Source organism: Mastigoproctus giganteus, chromosome 7 (assembly GCF_048544385.1).
Source record: "Mastigoproctus giganteus isolate SK-2022 chromosome 7, ASM4854438v1, whole genome shotgun sequence".
In the NCBI taxonomy this organism is placed as follows: Eukaryota; Metazoa; Arthropoda; class Arachnida; order Uropygi; family Thelyphonidae; genus Mastigoproctus; species Mastigoproctus giganteus.
In genome coordinates this window covers 227,203,179-227,223,141 of record NC_143581.1, presented here as the reverse complement: position 1 = coordinate 227,223,141, position 19,963 = coordinate 227,203,179, and the positions used below count along the sequence as shown (strand labels likewise).

The 19,963-nt window shown below is 39.0% G+C and overlaps 1 protein-coding gene across 2 annotated transcripts in view; it reads left to right on the top strand.

The window, feature by feature from the left end:
* The window catches only part of Cad88C (cadherin 88C), a 156,019-nt gene that overhangs the window by 99,962 nt on the left and 36,094 nt on the right, over positions 1–19,963 (top strand). For both annotated transcript variants that reach the window (XM_090378192.1, XM_090378191.1), the window contains one exon: positions 7,004–7,320. In XM_090378192.1, the coding sequence (XP_090234318.1) occupies positions 7,004–7,320 (317 nt within the window). The remainder of the gene's footprint in view (positions 1–7,003; positions 7,321–19,963) is intronic.

Sequence of the window (19,963 nt, the reverse complement as noted above, 5' to 3'; positions counted from 1 at the left end):
CAGTTGTTTGTTACTTAGATTCAAGACGAAAGAAGTCGTGTCGTCTGAACGAGTGTTCGTCTTTAAGGAGTTAGTTTCTATGCTCAAGTTTATGAACTTGCGCTGTTGGCGTAAACGGTAGGTATCCGAGGTCTGACTAGCCCGATGGCAGATGGTATGTATAAGGTTTGTAAATACAATAGGCGAGACCTTACCTTGTATGTGTTGTAACAGTCTGGACTTGTTGTAGTCAGCGTTCCTGATTTCACGGTGGAGATGGGATATCCATAAATTTAACGTGCGCAGGCTGAAGTTAAAGCAGGCACGATCCATATGAGAGTTGTGGAACGGGGCTTTGTATCGGAACCCTTTAGGTATAATTCGATTGCTTTTGCATCTGTGGGCGAAGCGTAAATGTTGCCTGTAGCGAGCTATTGAGAGGAAGCACTTTTGCAACTGTGCACAATCGTTGTAGGTATTATGGCCATAAAGGCCATAATACCTACAACGATATGGCCTTTATGGCCATAATACCTACAACGATTGTGCACAGTTGCAAAAGTGCTTCCTCTCAATAGCTCGCTACAGGCAACATTTACGCTTCGCCCACAGATGCAAAAGCAATCGAATTATACCTAAAGGGTTCCGATACAAAGCCCCGTTCCACAACTCTCATATGGATCGTGCCTGCTTTAACTTCAGCCTGCGCACGTTAAATTTATGGATATCCCATCTCCACCGTGAAATCAGGAACGCTGACTACAACAAGTCCAGACTGTTACAACACATACAAGGTAAGGTCTCGCCTATTGTATTTACAAACCTTATACATACCATCTGCCATCGGGCTAGTCAGACCTCGGATACCTACCGTTTACGCCAACAGCGCAAGTTCATAAACTTGAGCATAGAAACTAACTCCTTAAAGACGAACACTCGTTCAGACGACACGACTTCTTTCGTCTTGAATCTAAGTAACAAACAACTGTCCAATGAGCAGCTGAGTGTTTTATCAAACGGTATGAAATTCGCCGTTATACCATCGAAACCTCCCATCACACAGCTCGCTATGGGCATAGAAGCCAGTATTACCAACCTTCCCGAAGAAACTGCCAACGAGATCCGATTCAAGACTGCCGCAGTCCTCCGCAACACTCGAAAAACGTGCTCAAACCTCAACCACCGCCAACGTGCCGCCCTGTCATCTATAAGAAAAGACAACTCCATCGTTGTACTTCCTGCTGATAAAGGGCGCCGGACTGTTGTGCTGGACCGATCAGCCTACCGAGAGAAAGCCTTGGCCCTATTACTCGATCCTAACGTATATGAACCTCTACCTGATCCTCCCGTTAAAGTCTTGAAACGTCTGGAAGCAAATGTTAATAAACTTGTCCACGCATGGCTTAAAGATAAGAAGATCCCGACCGCGACTCACCATCTTCTGCGTGCTACTGGCTGCCAACTACCACAATTCTACGGATTACCAAAGATCCATAAACCGGGTATTCCTCTCAGACCTATAGTGTCTTGCTGCAGTGCCCCAACGTATGAACTGTCCAAACACATCGCGAGCCTCCTCTCGCCTCTTATAGGTAATACATCTCACACCGTTAAAAACAGCAGTGAATTCATTAACACCATTAAGGACATTTCAATCCCTGATAACTCTGTCATGGCATCATTTGACGTGGTTTCTTTATTCACCTCGATTCCCGTCCAACAGGCCGTGCACTGCGCCAGAAGGCTCCTTGAGAGCGACTTAAGCCTCCAATCCAGGACGTCACTATCCACTGATGACATCTGTACCGCCCTCAACCTATGCCTCTCTAGCAGCATCTTCACCTTTGAAGACTCACTCTACAAACAAGTACATGGCACTGCTATGGGTGCCCCTGTCAGTTCCGTAGTAGCTAACATCGCCATGGAAGATCTGGAGAAGCAGATACACCAGAACCCACCTACACCTATTACAACGTGGTGTAGATATGTCGACGATATTTTTACCATAATACCACGTGGTTCTGAAACGGTACTACTAGAATACCTCAACTCTCTATCCAATTTCATCAAGTTTACCGTAGAATCAGAGGTGGACGGTTCGCTCCCGTTTCTGGACGTGCTAGTGCATCGCGTAGGCCCACATCTAGAGACCTCAGTATACCGCAAACCCATGTGGTGCGGTCAATTCACCAACTACGGGTCCGGCCACGCTCCAAGCCATCTCAGTAGCACTGCCCGCACCCTGTTCTCCAGGGCCTGGAGCCATTCCAGCACCGACACAATTAGACGTAACGAGATCTCCCGTGTGAAGGCGGACTTAACCAGATGCGGTTATCCATCCCATGTACTAAACAGATGCTTGTTACAGGCACAAGAACTTACTTCCAACCCAAGACCTCCGAAGCAAGTCGGCATATCATCCGCCTACATTCCGTATTATCCAGGAGTGTCAGGACGTATCTCGAAGATCCTGAGAAGTTACAACATAAAATGTGTACAATTACCAGGTAGGAACCTACGTTCACTTGTCTCCAGTGTGAAGACCCCTGTCACACCTGTCTTACGCAGCAATGTAGTGTACCGTATCACCTGTAGGGCCTGTAACAGTTGCTACGTAGGTGAGACATCGAGACGTCTCCAGGATCGCCTCACGGAACACGACAGAGCAATCCGGCTTGCCGAAACTGACCAGTCCGCGCTTGCAGAACATTTTTGGGCTACCAACCACGATCTTGACCCCAAGCGCGACTTTGAGATAGTGGACCACGCGCGACACTTTCGCCACCGCCTATGGCTAGAGTCACTAAACATAATGAACAACCCTAAGGCATTAAATCGCCAGAAAGGCATGCGTATACATCCAATCCTGGAGACAACCGTTTTATTGATGGATGATCACTGGCGCAAGGCAGCACACGTCCGTGCTACAACAATGACGAATGAGTAACGTGCCACAGTTTGCTTGTAATGTATTTAAAAAATTCTGTCAGTTGAGAAAGGGACACGAGTTCCGAAAGCTTCTGGAAATATTTTATTTTATTTTATTTTACTGGGTATACTTTAAATAAATATCTGTTAAACTATGGACCCCAGTACTCCAGGCCCATTTGTCACTATAATTTTATACATTTTAAATATTATTAAATTAATATAAATGCAGGATGAAGTCAAAAGAAACCCCACCTTGCTTTTAGAGTTGTAACAGCAGGTACAAGGATCTCATTTCCCCTGTCATCTGTGAGGGGAGTTTAGATCCTTCCGAGCTTACAATTCCAGTTGTAAATATAATTTGTGTTCACCGACAGAGATTGTATGGATCAGAGCATACAGCGTATTCGTATTAACCATATAAATAAATAAATTTTCTGTTTATACTCCGGGACGACCAAACAGTCAGAGGAGTTAACAAGATAGACAGAATACAAGAAACAGCACCGTATTCAGCAGTCACGGGCTTGAACCCCGGTCACTCAAGGCACGTGTACTTATGCACCCACGCGCCTGACCACTAGGCTACGGCGGCCTTCTCCACATGGTCCAAGGAAGCTAGTGGTTTTTTGCTGCACAAGCCAAAATAAATAAAAAATTAAAGAAATTTTTATAATATACTTTTTATGTGACTTTGGGAAGCTCAAAGATCCAATGTGACTTTTGAACTTCCCCAAACTGTCAGCCTTGACCCTCCATGGAGGCAACGTTTTGAAACTAATTTTCTGTCTAAAAGAAAACTTTCTGAAATCCAGTCTAAATCATCATCATCAGCCATTTTCAATCCGCTGCAGGATGAAGGCCTCTCCAGCAACTTTCCAGTTCCTTCTGTTTTGAGCACTGGCCATCCATTTACTACCCACGAACTCATGAATTTCATGGATCCATCTCCGCCGTTGTCTTCCAGGTTTTCTTCTAGCTCCTCTTGGGTACCATTCTGTTATTTTCTTAGTCCATCTGTCATCATATCTTCGAGCTATGTATCCTGCCCAAGACCATTTTAGTTCTTTAGTTTTGATAAAAATGTCCTTTACTTTACTTGAATTTGCTGCCTAATCCATGTGTTTCTCTTCTTATCTAACAGTCTGATTCCCAATATAATTCGTTCTATTCTTCGCTGTGTAGTTCTTAGCTTCTCTTCCATTCTTTTGGTGAGTGCCCAAGTTTCACTTCCATAAGTCATGGTGGGGAGTATACACTGGTTCATTATTTTACGTTTCAGACAAGCTGGAATATTGCTCTTCAGTATGTGACTATATTTCCTGAATGCTATCCATCCAAAATTTATTCTTCTCTTGACTTCCAGCCATTTATCATTATTACACCAAATAACTTGTCCCAGATAAGTATATGACTCCACCTTTTCAATTACTTCTCCTTCAATCATTATTTCCCTTTCTGCGGCATACTTGTTCATCATTACTTTTGTTTTAGCCATATTCATCTTTAGTCCAAAATCCTTACTAACTGTGCATAACTGATTAAGATTTTCCTCTAATTCTTTGGGATCGTGGCTTGTGACCACAATGCCATCTGCAAATCGTAAATGGTTTAGGTACTCTCCGTTCACACTGACTCCTTTCTGCGACCAGTCTAATTAATCTTCTGAAAGCTTCCTGAAGGGCAGCAGTAAAGAACTTCGGAGATATTATGTCTCCTTGTCGAACTCCTTTCTCGATTTTAAATTTCCTACTGTCTTTGTCTAGTCTAATAAAGGAGGTAGCATTCTCATATATTTTCTTCAAAATCATAATATGTGGGGTATGTATGCCATGTCTTTCCAGTGCCCGAAACATTGCCTTATGCTGTATGGAGTCGAATGCCTTTTCATAATCCACAAATGCCAGGCACAATGGTGTTTTATATTCATTTGCTTTCTCCATTAGCTGTGATATTACGTGAAGGTGATCCATAATTGAGAATCGTGTCCTAAAGCCAGCTTGCTCTTTCGGTTGATTCTCATCAAGTATTCTTTCTAATCTGTTAGTAATGACCCTTGTGAACAACTTGTAGATGTGGGATAACAAGCTAATTGTTCTATAATTTCCAATTTCTGATTTATCTCCTTTCTTATGCAGCAAAACTGATTGCATTATTCCACTGCTTAGGCTTCACACCTTTTCTAATGCACTTTGTGAAGAGCCTTGCCAGTTTTTGTCTTATGTCTCTTCCTTCTAAACCACTTCCTTCTAATTCGCATTTATGGTTCTAGGAACATTTCTAACAGCAAAAATTTCACCCTCACATCCTCATTCATTTTATTAATACCTCATATACTTCAGTCGGGTCCCTTCTAAGGTATCTATTTTCCAAGCTCCGCAGTCCACATACTGTATTCGATATGTTTTTTCCTCATATGGACGCCCTTTTGCCCATCTTATAATGTGAGTTGTCCATCTTTAAACCCTTTCTGTGGTGGTGTTTTTTTTTTTTTTTTTTAAAGGTCAGTTCTCCATACTTGAACACAGTATTCCAAGAGCTGAACACAGTATTACAACTGCCTTATACGACCTTCCTATCTCTATAACCAAATGTTCAAAAAATCATCGATAGGACACCATGGGCTATCCTGGCCGCCTGTTTACTCAGAGGATTTCATATCCGGTCGTATCGTAACTCCCAGATCCCTTTCTTTCTCTACTGTTTTGAATTCAACCCTACCAAGTTCATGAGTTGTTTATAACTCACGCCCTCTACTCCTCTGTCGGTGTCATTTGAAAAAAATTGTCATTTATGCGATGGTTGAAAAAGATTTGAATCGCGCGTTAAGCTTACCGCGAGTCGTACGGTCAATAAACAAACGTTTGCCTGCTGCCCGCCTCGGTGTTGTTCTATCAACAATCGGAAGAAGACGTGTTTGTCTCCTGCTAATAAAGTCAATGCAGACTGGCATTTAAAAATTCAAATTTTTAAATGAGTTTCGTTTAGTAGTTACGTCCAAACTTAATAAGAAATGCTGAAACTGTGAACTACCTCGAGCTAGTAGTTCGCGCGGTGTCCGACAGATGTCGAGTATCGCTGTGTTTCCCTCGAAAATTTAAAATATTCCGCGGCGCACAGTTTAAGAACCGCTGTTTTATGCAATAATCATTTAATTCCATAATTATTTTCATTATCTTTTACATTATATACAGTTAAAAAGGTATTTTTAAAATTCTTTATGGACATTCCAGAAGGTCAAGGACCAATTATAATTTTTCCTATTGGTTATTATATTCGATTAACGCGTTTCCGTTTTGCGCGATGCGCTCGCGGGACGAATTAATCGCGTTAATCGAGGCCCGCCTGTATATCTTTCCTGCCATTGCCTGCATTTCCGAACCATTATTTCTAGAAATCACACTTGCCATCCATTGTCACTTTCCAATTGTTCTGTACTTGCTCACATTGGCATAACTAATTAGCAATCTACTTCAAATGAATATTTGGGCGGATTAAGATGCAAAAGCACTTAGCTTACCCTATCTGTTTAAAAATAATTAATTTCAAAAGACAGAAATTTATTATTTTTCTGGAGTTGTAAGATTAGGATCTTACAATGTGCTTTTTACAAGTACAGTATACCGTACTTAATGACATTTCATTATAACGACAACTAAAAATTACTACGAATATTCATTTTGAAACATCCTCACCTCGTGATAACGATACTTTAAAAAATTTCCAGAAATATTAAAAAGCGCGCTAACCAAAACAGCAGCGCTCCAATCTGAGTAAAAATAAATCTTCACTGTGACGTTAACCTACAGATTGAAGCGTCATTTAGTAAGTAGACGCTATATGCAATTTCATTTTTCTGTGTTCACTTGATTCATTTATTGATTTCGCTTTAACATTCCCGTTTTAGATCCATTAAAAAAAAAAAAGAAGAAAAAATAAATAAATAAAATAAATGAATACAAAACATCCCTGAAAGGAAGAAGAATTTTTATTTTCGTTTATAAACTGAAAATTTAATTTACTTATAGAATATTAAGAATTGCTAAAACGTTTTCAATATATCTTTTCTTTCCAACCACCCTTTCCCTTTCTCTAGGGGAAGTCACTGTGAGTAATAACAAGATCGACAGGGAGGTTTTCTCTTGGATTAATGTGACAGTCATCGCCACAGACAATGGAGTTCCTCCTTTGACTGGACTGGCTGACCTTTCTATTCGAGTCCTGGACGAGAACGATAATAATCCCGTCTTCTTGAGCAGCACCAGCGAGTTTAGCGTGCAGGAAAGTGCGGCTGTCGGATACCAAGTGGCTCAGATCCAGGCTACTGACGCAGATGTTGGAGAGTACGGAAAGGTCACATATCTGCTGGACACAGCAGCAACTGAAGGAAAATTCAGGATCGACAAAGATACGGTGAGAGAAACACACACACACCGCTTTGCATTATTTGATTAGTGTAGCATGTAGAATAACATGTAATGACCGGTATTGAACAGAAGGAAGTTGATCAGATCTAAGCGGCTTTTTCCCAAGAATCAACTCGCCTCACAACTCACACATGAGCAATTTCAATATCATTTAATATGCTATTACATTGCAAATGAACCAATATATTGTAGTGGGGGAATCAGTACCATAGCAATTTCAGGCGTGCATAAAGAAACCTAGAAAAACCAGGTACCACTATATTTCTGTCGAAGACGGATCAACTCAGCGTTTCATTTGAAAAAAAAAAAAAAAAAAGTGTTTAGAAGGTGTTTCAGTTAGCCACGAGAATCCAACTAACTTTTCCAAATGAGGCGGTACGTGACTTCCACGGAAACTTTATTGAAGTACTACAATTTACCATTTATGTATACATTAGCAAATCTGGACACTTTCCACAGAGATGACATCGTTGTACTACACTTCTCTACGACATGAAAAAAGGGAATATATATTCGAAATCGAGTTATTGTTGAGATATTTACTTACCATGCAAATAAATTTATTGGCAGTGTTATAATGTCTAGCAAACAATAAACATCAGATTAACCCCAGGAACTCGCATCTGGTGAGTATGGGCTTGGCACACCCAGGGTCCTGAGCTGGATATCATCATTCTTCTCTTTCTTGGTGATTCCCTTCTACTTCTCTCTCTATCGGGGTAATTCTAAATTATTATCTATTTATTTATTTATTTTTTGGTTGGTTGCTGCAGCATAAGCCTCAGACTTCCTTGCACCATACGGCTAATAATAATAATAAAGTGTACCGTACTACAAGTACGAACCCCAGGCAGTACTAGAGACCCCAAACCCACAAGCTGTACTGGGATCGCGGATAAGATAATAACGGATAAGACAATCCCGCACAACAGACCGGACATAACCCTTGTGGACAAGAAGGAAAAGGCTACCTATCTGATTGACATAGCGATACCCAACACTGGCAACCTGCAGAAAATCCATGGGGAAAAAATCAGGAAGTACACGAACCTAAGACAGGAGATCAAAGAGATGTGGCATATGCAATAAGTAACGACCATCCCGATCATCGTGTCAACCAAGGGTATGGTGCCAAAGATCGTACATAACAGCCTAGAAGCAATAGGTCTCCCAGCGAACACTTACAAGGAACTCCAGAAAGTCGCAATCCTGAACACCTGTAGGATTGTCAGAGTTCCTCGACCAACAGTAACATCAGACATAACAAAAACCACCCTGTGTATTTGGTAGCAATACCCGTCGCGAGGTGGAACCCCCAATCAGGGAGAAATGATATAAGAGCAGCAGTAATAATAATAACAATACAATTTATTTTCATCAAGAGAATTTGTTTACAATAAATGAACTTGTTAAGAAAAGTAAATTTCTTGACAACATGTTGTAATTCTTCATTTACAACAGTTTTTGCATACAGATTTGTTATCTAACAGGAAAGATAATGAAATAACAACACATAGTACATTCCACACTGCAAACAGAGATAGTAATTTATCTGCATAGCAATTCTAATCTACTGTATCATTGAGTATCAAAAATTTTCTTATTAAGAATTTTAATTTGGAGCTAGAATAACTTCTCCTGAGACTGAAATCAACACTAGCCAACAAATTGTTTATTATATTCATTGTATGCCTATCTCCAAATATATTTAGTACCCTAGGGTGAGGTAAAAAAATTACTTTTCAGTTCCTTAAATTATGTAAGACATTCCTTTGAAGATTCGACTCTTCAAAAATAGTGTTAAGATTTTTCAAGATTAAATTTGACTTCAGTTTTTGCACTGAATAAAGTATTTTATATTTCAACAAAAATTGCCTTTTCTTATTCAAGTCATTCCAAGAGTTTGTCCCCATTAAGTCTCAAAATCCTGTTAATTAAGTTGTTTATTACCCTTATTTCAGTTATATTTGCTCGTGCCCATACATTTACTAAATAATTGAGTTGGGAGTCCACTAATGCATAATATAAGGTAACTTTTGTTCTAAGATTTAACTTATTCTTAATGTAGTAAAAAAGTACACATAAAATCTCATTTTTTTGTATAAATTTGTTATATGCATTGCCCAACTAAGACTGTAGTCAATCCATAATCCACGGTAACAATGATTCGAAACTTCTTCTACAGTAGACATTTGCAATTCTGGAAATTCTGATCATGTAGGCATTCATGTTTATGTAATTTAATAGAAGGATGACTATCCAAGGTTTGATGAGAGGTCTAATTACCAAAACCTTTTTTTTTTTTTTTTTTCAAAGCTGAGTGCTAATTTATTATCATGCAACCAAGTTTGTAAATCTATTACATCCATTTTTGTCAAGTTCTTTCCAATTGTATATAAGATTATATCATCTGCATAAATTTTTATAAAGGAGTTCTTTATTACTTCGAATATGTCATTTATATAGATGTTGAACATGATTGGACCTGCATGAGTGCCCTGAGGTATTCCTCTCTTTACATTATATGATTTTCCCTTTGTATTTTCTACTTCAACGGTTATTTTTCTTTTGGTAAAATAACATGCTAAGAGTTGATTGATTCTTCCCCTTACACCATATTTCAATAATTTTTGTTGCAATACTGGGATAATATCAATTAAGTCATATGCTGTGGTCAAATCTATAAATAAAATCATTATGAAGTTATTGTTGTTTAAATGTAAGTTAAAAGAATCTACTAAATTCTCTAATAATGTCTGTGTGCTCTTGCCCTTCTGATATGAGAATAGTTGTTTAACAGTCCATATTGATGTAAATATTTGTTTATATGGGAAAAAATATTAATTTTCTATTATCTTATTTATAACTGACTGTATTGTTATTGGTCTATAATTACAAAAGTCATCAGGTGGTCCCTTTTTATACACAGGGATTATTTTAAAAGAAAGTAAATTAGTAGGTTAGCTTCCCGACTCTAACATCCGTGCTATAAGCTGCAGCAAGAGAACAGAGAACTGTTCTTTATTTCTCTTTTACTGTGATACAGTCCAGTCCCGTAAGATTTATTGTTCTTTAACTGTTCTATAATCTTAAGAATCTCAGTATGTTGTGGTGTTAAGACTACACAAGAGTTCACTATCTGAGGAAGGCTATCATGTTGATTACTATCATGGAGACCACTGTACTCACCTTTAAGGAAGCAAAAACCCTTTTCAGGGGTAAAGGAAAGGGTTTTTGCTTCCGTAAAGGTAAGTACAGTGGTCTCCGACAGTTTTTAAATTCAGTACAGTCGGATCAACTGACGATGTTACCGACAGTAAATTCTAAGTGGGAAGCATTCAAGGAATTAATCGTGGAAGCTACTAAAAGTTTCATACCTATTAAGAAATATTGTTCAAGGTTTAGGCCTAAATGGCTATCTAATGAGACTCGTAATAGAGAAGAAAAATGCATGGGATGCATATAAATTATCAAGCGACTCAGAAGCCTATGGCAGATATAAGCTAGTCTGTAATCAGGTGACAAAGGAGGTTAGGCAGGCGAAGGCAGATTACGAGAAATCCTTGGCAAAAGATGCTAGGAAAAACAGCAAGGATTTTTTTACTTATATAAACTCTAAAAGGAAGGGGATGAATCTGATTGGTCCACTTGACATCGATGGTTCGACTGTTGATGATCCTGCTCAGATAGCAAACAAACTGAATGAGTATTTTGCATCTACATTCACACATGAGGAATTATTAAGGTTTGAAAATGGCAGAAGGTTATCAAATTGTAGGAGGATACTTAATGATTTTGTAATAACTGAAAGCAAAGTGGAGGAGAAATTGTTGAAGTTAAACATAAGAAAAGCACCTGGGGTGGATGGGATCTATCCAGTTATATTAAAGGAGGCGGCAAAGCAACTAAGCAAACCCTTAGCCATAATTATGAGAGCGTCCTTGGACTCAGGGGAGGTTCCCACGGACTGGAGATGTTCAAGTGTATCCCCAATTCACAAAGGGGGATCGAAGGATGACACGAGTCATTACAGACCAGTTAGTTTAACTTCTGTTCAGGGTAAAATAATGGAGTCACTGGTTAAAGATGCATTGCAGGATCATCTAGACAAGACTGCAGCAATAATTCAGACACAGCATGGGTTTGTTAAGGGAAAGTCTTGTCTGACAAATTTGATAGGATATTATGATGTGGTTACAAAGGAACTGAATGCAAAAAATAATTTTGATATCATATATTTGGATTTCAGGAAAGCTTTTGACACTGTTGCGCATGGAAGACTATTGTACAAACTGGAGCAGAATGGTATTAAGGGTAAATTGCTACAATGGATAAAAGGATGGTTAAGTGGGAGAAGACAGAGGGTGGTAATCAATGGGTGCTGCTCTTCTTGGACTAACGTTATTAGTGGAATCCCACAGGGTTCGGTGTTAGGTCCACTGTTGTTTTGTATATTTATCAATGATATTGATGAAGGTATATCAGGCTTAATGTCGAAGTTTGCAGATGATACAAAGGTTGGCAGGGTTGTTAATGACAGTAATGGCAGTGTGCTACTGCAACAGGATCTAGATAATTTGGGCAGATGGACTAAGAAGTGGCAACTGAAGTTTAACCTTGACAAATGCAAAGTACTGCATATGGGTAGAAGTAACCCCAGAGAAACGTACCATCTGTGTGGTATTATACTTAAGGTGGTAGAAAATGAAAAAGACCTGGGAGTAATTGTGCAGTCAGATATGAAGTTTTCTGAGCAATGCAGACAGGCTGCCAGGGCAGGTCATGGGGTTTTGTCAATGATATATAGGAATTTTGCTAGCAGGGAAAAGGAGGTGATTATCCCTCTGTATAAGGCAATGGTCAGGCCACGCCTTGAGCGTGTACAGAGAAGGGCAACAAGATTGGTGAGGGGAATGAAGGGATCCTCTTACCAAGAGAGGCTTAAGTTCTGCAAATTGCAGTGGCTGGAGACTGGGCACCTGCGCGGTGATCTGATTGAGGTATATAAGGCCTTGAATGGGTTGAGCACGCTGAATTCTGATGGGATCCTTCCACTTGTTCAGATTACGAACCTAAGGGGGCATAAATTCAAATTAAGAAAAGACAGATGTAGAATAGATGTGCTGAAATTTGCCTTTAGCCAGCGGGTGGTTAATTGCTGGAACAAACTTCCATCTGTCGTTGTGGAAGTTGGTAGGTTGAATAAATTTAAGGAGGAACTGGACAGGCATTTGGAGGGAATGGTGTGTTTTTTTTTTTTTTTTTTTTTTTTTTTTGGCTGATGGTGCATAAGCTCATACACTTGCTTTCTTGCATCACATGCCACTGCTGCTACTACTACTATTAAAGGAATTTTGGCAATAATGAATATAATATATATTGAGATCTAATATAGCTTTGCCCAACCTATTTGCAGCCTCATATTGTTTGTTTGTACCAGAAATCTGTTTTAATTTGATTTCCTCTTGATAATTTCTTCCTTGCACTTAACAGGTTATTTATAATGTTCCATTTATTCTTTTAATAATAACAATAATAATAATATTCGTTCACACTTTATTTATTTATTATTATTTATTTGTAAGTTACTGGCCTAAACATAACTTCTGCACCTTCTTCGGTACATTGTGGTAAGCCTACATCTCGTCCTTCTCCTCAAAGAAAAAAGGAACTAAACCTCACAATCAGCCAGTGGTTATGTCACGGTGCTTATACGTCTTGAAAAAGAAAAAAAAAAGGACAATGTTCGAATTCCGTTTCGGCTGGAGGAACTTTTATCGGCTTTTTTAACAGCATGTTAAAAAAATGATAAAACGGTTGGTTTGCTACATTTGTTTGTGCAGAAAAAGTGATTAAAAAGCCAGTATTAAATATTGGAGCTTGTTTGTTTGTTTTAGGATTTTATGGCGCATTAGCATCTAAGGCTATAATGCGCCAAGTCAAAAAGATGTAAAATATAAAACTATACTATTACAATTGTTTGTATATTATTGTAAACAAGTATACGATATAAAACGTTCATAAAGCATAAAACGATAAAAACATTCTAGATAGTTATTTAGATTAATAAGTTGTAAAAACTTAAAAATAGCTGACACGTTGTCATTGTCCGATAAAATCTGTCTGAGTGCATAAGGTTCAGACAGATGGCTAAAACATAAACGACGGTCATTATAAAAAGACGGACATTCAATTAAAATATGACGGTCTGTTAAATTGGTGTCACAATTTCTACACATAGGACGATCGTCTGCCCTCAGCAGGTAGCAATGTGTCAAGTGACAATGTCCTATGCGGAGCCGAGATAGAACAACTTCCTCTTTTCGGTTCCTGAGCAGACTAGACTGCCAATGTTCAATTACAGGCTTAATCTCATATAACTTGTTTGCAGCCTGTCCATGCCATGAATGTTGCCATTGGGATACCAGTTCCTTTCGAATTACTTGCCTGTAGTCTATATTGGGGACTAAAATATTGGAGCAGTATGGCATTAAGGGCAAGCTGCTACATTGAATGAAAGGGTGGTTGACTGGGAGAACGCAGAGAGTGGTAATTAATGGGCACTGCTCTTCGTGGACTAATGTTATTGGTGGAGTCCCCCAGGGTTCGGCCCATTGTTGTTTTGTATATTTATTAATGATATTGATGAAGGAATATCAGACTTAATGTCCAAGTTTGCAGATGATACAAAGGTTGGCAGGGTTGTTAATGACAGTACGCTACTGCAACAGGAGCTAGAAAAGCTGGACAGATAGGCTGAAAAGTGGCAACTGAAGTTTAACATTGACAAATACAAAGTACTGCATATGGGTAGCAGTGACCCAAGAGAAACGTGCCAACTGTGTGGTACTACACTTAGGGAGGTGGAGAATGAAAAGACCTGGGGTTAATTGTGCAATCAGATATGAAGTTTTCTGAGCAGTGCATACAGGCTGCTAGAGCAGGTCATGGGGTCTTGTCAATGATATACAGAAATTTTTCTAGTAGGGATAAGGAGGTGATTATCCCTTTGTATAAGGCAATGGTCAGGCCGCGCCTTGAGTACTGCGTATAGGGCTGCAAGTCTCATTTTAGGAAGGATGTAGAGTTACGAGAACAGAGAAGGGCAAGAAGATTGGTGAGGGGAACGAAGGACTCTTTTTACCAAGCAAGGTTAAAGTTCTGCAAATTACATTGTCTGGAGACTAGGCACCTGCGAGGTGATCTGATTGAGGTGCATAAGGGCTTGAATGGGTTGAGGCTCTAGCCAGCGGGCAGTTGATTGCTGGAACAAACTTCTAACTGTAGTTGTGGAAAAGCTTCGATAAGTTCAATGAAGAACTGGAAAAACGTTTAGAGCGAATGGATATGTGAAATGGGTCCCCCCCCCCGGCTGATGTTGTATAAGCTTGCTTTCTTTGCGTTATATGCCTCTGCTAATGCTAATGCCAGCAAACGAATTGAAGAGTATGGTACACTACATAGCCTTAGCCGATTCGACGCTAAACATACACCAACTTGATCACAAACTTGAACTGGCTTTTGCTGATCAAAAATTTTGTGACAAAGTAAAACGACGTCACGAAATAAATAGGGTTATCCGTTAAAATAAATTCTGCAAAACTGCACGAAAAGTTTTGTATGTCCTGAAGATCTTTCCAATATAGAGATACGCTGGCAAGGTGTTCTTCATCGTCATTCTACCGCTACCACATCACCTTCCTGTAGAAGGAAATAATAAAATCCTGCCTTTAAAAAGCAGTTGTCCTCCGCGACAGTATAGAGGTTTCGCCCCTTGTCACTCATTTAGAGTTCTTATTTCGATTCCCGTAACGACTGGGGGAATTTTAAATGCTCTTCATTCGAGACTACAGTCAGCCGATTTTAGGAAGAGGGAATAGGGTTCCCCCACCCCAGTGTGTTATTCTCGGTTTATCAACTCGCATAAGGAGAAAATTGGCCTGTGAGCACACAGACACATAAGTGTATTATGTCTGCAGACGTGTGTGTTACGCCATATTGCGCCGTATATAACATGCCTGTAAAGGCAGCTTACTGATTCTTTAACTGGTCTAACCCAGCCGTCCGATGCATTCAAGAATTGCTCTTTTCAGTAAATTTTTTAACTCGAACGTAAACACATAGTCTCCGTGGGTAGCATAGTTGGGATAATCACCGTCCTCCCTACACCGGGTGGAAAAGAGCAGAGTTCGAATTCCGACAATGAGCCCAGGAATTTTAAAAAAAGGCTATGCTACCCTCGCCTGACGGTCGCATAGCTTTTTTCCCCCTCCCCCTCTCCCGGAAACTCAGATTTTCCGTCCAGAGAACAACAAATCGACCACAGAACACACGCAATTTACAGACATATATACGGCGCAATGTAGCTAAGTTGCTGATGGCCTAAAACTCGACAACAACCAACTAAATAATACACATGAGCACTTTGTTAGTAAAAATTTTCCTGACGAAGAGAGTATATGCGATCTTGCTTCAAGATAAAAAAAAAACACATGTATAACTTAAAATAATTCTTTCCCTTGTTTTGAAAATGCGTTTATAACTGTTCCTAATGTTCTTGCTTTGATATAGCCAGCTTTTCAGTATTAACAGACGGAACGTCAATGAAAAGTTCTTATCGGTAAATATTGGAAAAAGCTAAAAGGTTTTACACGATAAATCCTGCAATCCGGGATTTACCGTGCATTGTCATGGAATATCTTGATTCCATAAGAAACATCGGCACACACCAGAGAGATGACGTAGTCCTTACTTAGAGGATCCACTCATCCAACATTAACGTATTTAACGTTTGTGAAATGGGTCGCTGTTTTCATTAGAATGAGTAAGTAGTGGAAATTGCCAGCAAGTATTTCGTGAATAATGAAAACAACGGCTGATTAAGTTAAAAAAAAAAATTGCAAATTCATGATGAGGGAATCACCATTCATGCCGGACTGGATACAAAGGTAGCATTTCTTATTTTCATGCTGACAACACATTTTATTAGCTGCATTTTTCACTAACAAGTGGAATATTAACGAATTTCCTAGATGGAAGACTGCAAATACGATATGATTTCACAATGCTTAAAAATATGCTTACCTTAGTTGTAAACAATGATTCAACGTTCGTCTATGAAATTGTAAAAGCGACTGTGTGAGCTCCTTCCTCTTTACTGATCAATGTGTAAATTAAGACCCTCCACTGTCAAGCTTGACAGTGGGGGAGGGGGTCTTAATTTATACAATTATTAATTGAATCTATTGACCGGCAGAGCATTGTAATAAGGAAAACAAGTACGCAACAAATCTGTTTTTATGCCAACTAGTTAGTAAGAAATTATATTATTAAATATATATACTAAATAAGTTGTAAATATATCGGTATTAATTCATTTCTTTCTAACCCCTAAGCACGTGCCTTTATTTCAAGCTTACGGTTTTAAACGCGGCGTTATGTCGGTCCTATAATTTCCGACAAATTTTTAGCGCTTCAAAGGTCAATTTATAAGCCGTAATATACAGTAGATTCTCTAATAGGCGTGTTAATGAACAAATTCCCTAATAAATGCATAATATATAAAACCAAAAGTTATTATCGGCGGCATTAAACCTGGGTGTTCCGTTAAAGCGGAGGTTCCCAAGCTTTCTCGGTTCACGGCGCCCTTAGTGTCCCAGTAACTTTTTCACGGCGCCCCTAGGATAAAAGAAATACCTAACGCAGTGGTTTTGGATCTTTTAATAATCAGATTCTCTCTGGGTATATATAGAATATTAAAAATATATATATGTTATATGATAGTTATATATAATAATATAATTATAAACAAAATTACAATTCATAATACAAATGATATACTGTATACTTATATAATAATTTTATTCTTTATGTAGAAGTAGTAAACATCAATTATAGATCATCACAAAATTAAAAAGAAACGTACGCCTTTTTATAATGAAATAAATATATAAATTTCAAAAAAATAAATAAAAAAATAAGTTTATGTAACTTAAACCCGAATTACATGGCACCCCTGGAATGTTGTTGCCGCACCCCAGTTGAAAACCACTGCGTTAAAGGAAGGCGGATGTCAGTAGTTATGATTTTTTTTTTCAGAAAACGACTTCAAATATTCATTAATGATGGCTACATTTAAGATTCCATTAATGCTCAAGTCCACTCCCTAGGCCGCAGCCTATCCGTGGCTATCAACTGCAATGTTGTGCTGTTAACTGATTCGGAGTTTACAGTAGATTGATATAGACAATGAAAAGAACTCAATACATAATTACCTTTCTTATTTTTGTTTTTGAACTTTCAATTTGGCCACTAGGCCCCAAGTGAGGAAAATCGACTTCGTACTTCCCATTTGTAAATCTTAATCAGGTGGGTTCCCGTTCCTTGTACAAGGAGGCGATCCACCGCTATCTCGCATTAGTGTTTTCCGTCTTCGAAATATTTCACTCACGAAGTCATTAAAATATGCAAATAGGCGACGATCTGTGAACAGAACACAGAGTTGCATTTTCTCTAAAATACCAACTGATCTTTCCAATTGAGATCTGACATCCAAATAACAATGACAATCCAGTATAACATGTTCAGATGTTTCCGGTTCACCACAGACACATGACCCCTGCTCACTTAATCTTAATAATGACAATTTATATGCCAATCCATGTCCAGTAATGAGGCTTGCGGCATGAAAACCAAATTGAAATCATGGTTTTAACTTTGGATTGATAATTTTATTATTGGGGGAAAACATAAAGGTCTGACGGCCTTTTTCTGCATTTTCCCAATCATCTTGCCACATGTCCATTATTTCTCAGATTTCAAATCAACTTCAGAATAGTTCCTATTTTCCTCTGGGCAAGATGTTATGCCAAAATAGTCCTTCTAATATTATGTTTTGTGTAATATAATAATCCAGCCAGCAATTCTCCGTACTGAACAGGAAGCCATCCAGAAATAATCTGTAAAGCTTCATTGGAGACAGTCCGGCATGCACGCGTCAACCTGAGAAGAGCGAATCTCTGAGCTTGAATCAAATATTTCTGTATACAGTAATAACATTATTAATCTGTGAACCCAAGCTCCAGAGGCATAGGTCACAATTGGGAGGAACAAACAGTCATATAACAAATTTAACGATCGTTCTTTGATTCCCCAATCGGTCCTAATGATCCTCCGAAGCTTGGCATATAGTGTTCGAATTTGATTTTGAAAAACTTGACGTGCTCAGTAAAAAAGAGACGCTCCTCAAGATATAACCCTAAATACATCGTGACTCTAACATACCGAACCGCATCCCCATAAAGCCTAACGGTAGGGGCACGATTTATACTAAGGCGCCCCTTCAGAAGCATCTGAACAGTCTTTCCCTTGGAAATTTGTAACTTATAATTTTGACACCAATTTTCTAGCATACCTAAAACCTCTGCTGCTCTGTTTTCAATCAAAGAAAGAGTTCCTTGTACTAATACAGCTAAATTATCAGAATGCACTATAAATGTTAAGCCGGAAATCTATTTCTTTAAAAATTCATCTAATACGATGTTCCACGCAAATGGACCAATCACCGAGCCTTGTGGACATCCACATGAAACCTTCTTAATAATTTGAGTATAGCTTGTCTTAACAACCATTTCTCTAGAACAAAAATAACTCTTAAATACAGAATATAAATTCTGTGAGCAATTAGAAATCCTTATTCTACTCAACATACTCTCCCACCATAGCCAGTCGAATTAACCATTAATGATAGCTAATGGGGGAAACCCTGAGATCTGCCACAACGAAACATGAATATCCCTGAATATTCATTTATGATGGAAAAGGATCACTACACGAGGCCAAGTTCTGTGTAGTTCAATCCCTTAGTTTCTAAATGAGCGAGATACCATTTATGTGGGTGGTACCACGACTGATTAACTCAGCCACGGAGTGAAAAAAAGCCCAGAAATGTTCCTCGTATCATTTACGGGATTCGAACACAGTGTGTGAGAAGAACGGTGATTATACTCATGCGCTACCGCGCAGACGAAGTCCATGGTCAGCCGTTCCAATTTTCCGGCTCGCACGAGGCGGGACAGACAGCTTACGTTCAACACGATCATCGACGACGTGTGTGTGTGTGCGCGCGTGCTGATGCCATTGCCCCAGCGACTGTCTTTCCATTATAACCAATTATAATTGGTTAACCATTTATTGCTTTTTAACCATCTATGTTCGGGATTATGGCATATTTTAGGTTGATAAATTCAAGATACTGCATATGGCCAGAAGTAATCTCAATAGCGAAATACCGAATAACATACCAATATGCAAGGTGTTAGAGAATGAAAGAGGCCGAGACGAAATGAAATTCTCTGGGCAGTGCAGATAGGCTGCTAGGACAGCTCAACGATATACAGTACAAGAATTTTGCCACAGGGATGAGGCAATGGTTTCACCACAGCTTAAAGCTGAATACAAGTTTGGAAGCCTCATTTTACGAAACATATGGAACTGTTGGAATGGATGCAGAGAAGAGCAACAAGACTAGTAAGAGCACAAAAGAATACTAAAAACAAGAAAGAATTCAGTTATGCAAATTGCAGCGCTTGGAAAGTAGGTACTTACGAGAAGATTTGATTGAAGTGTTT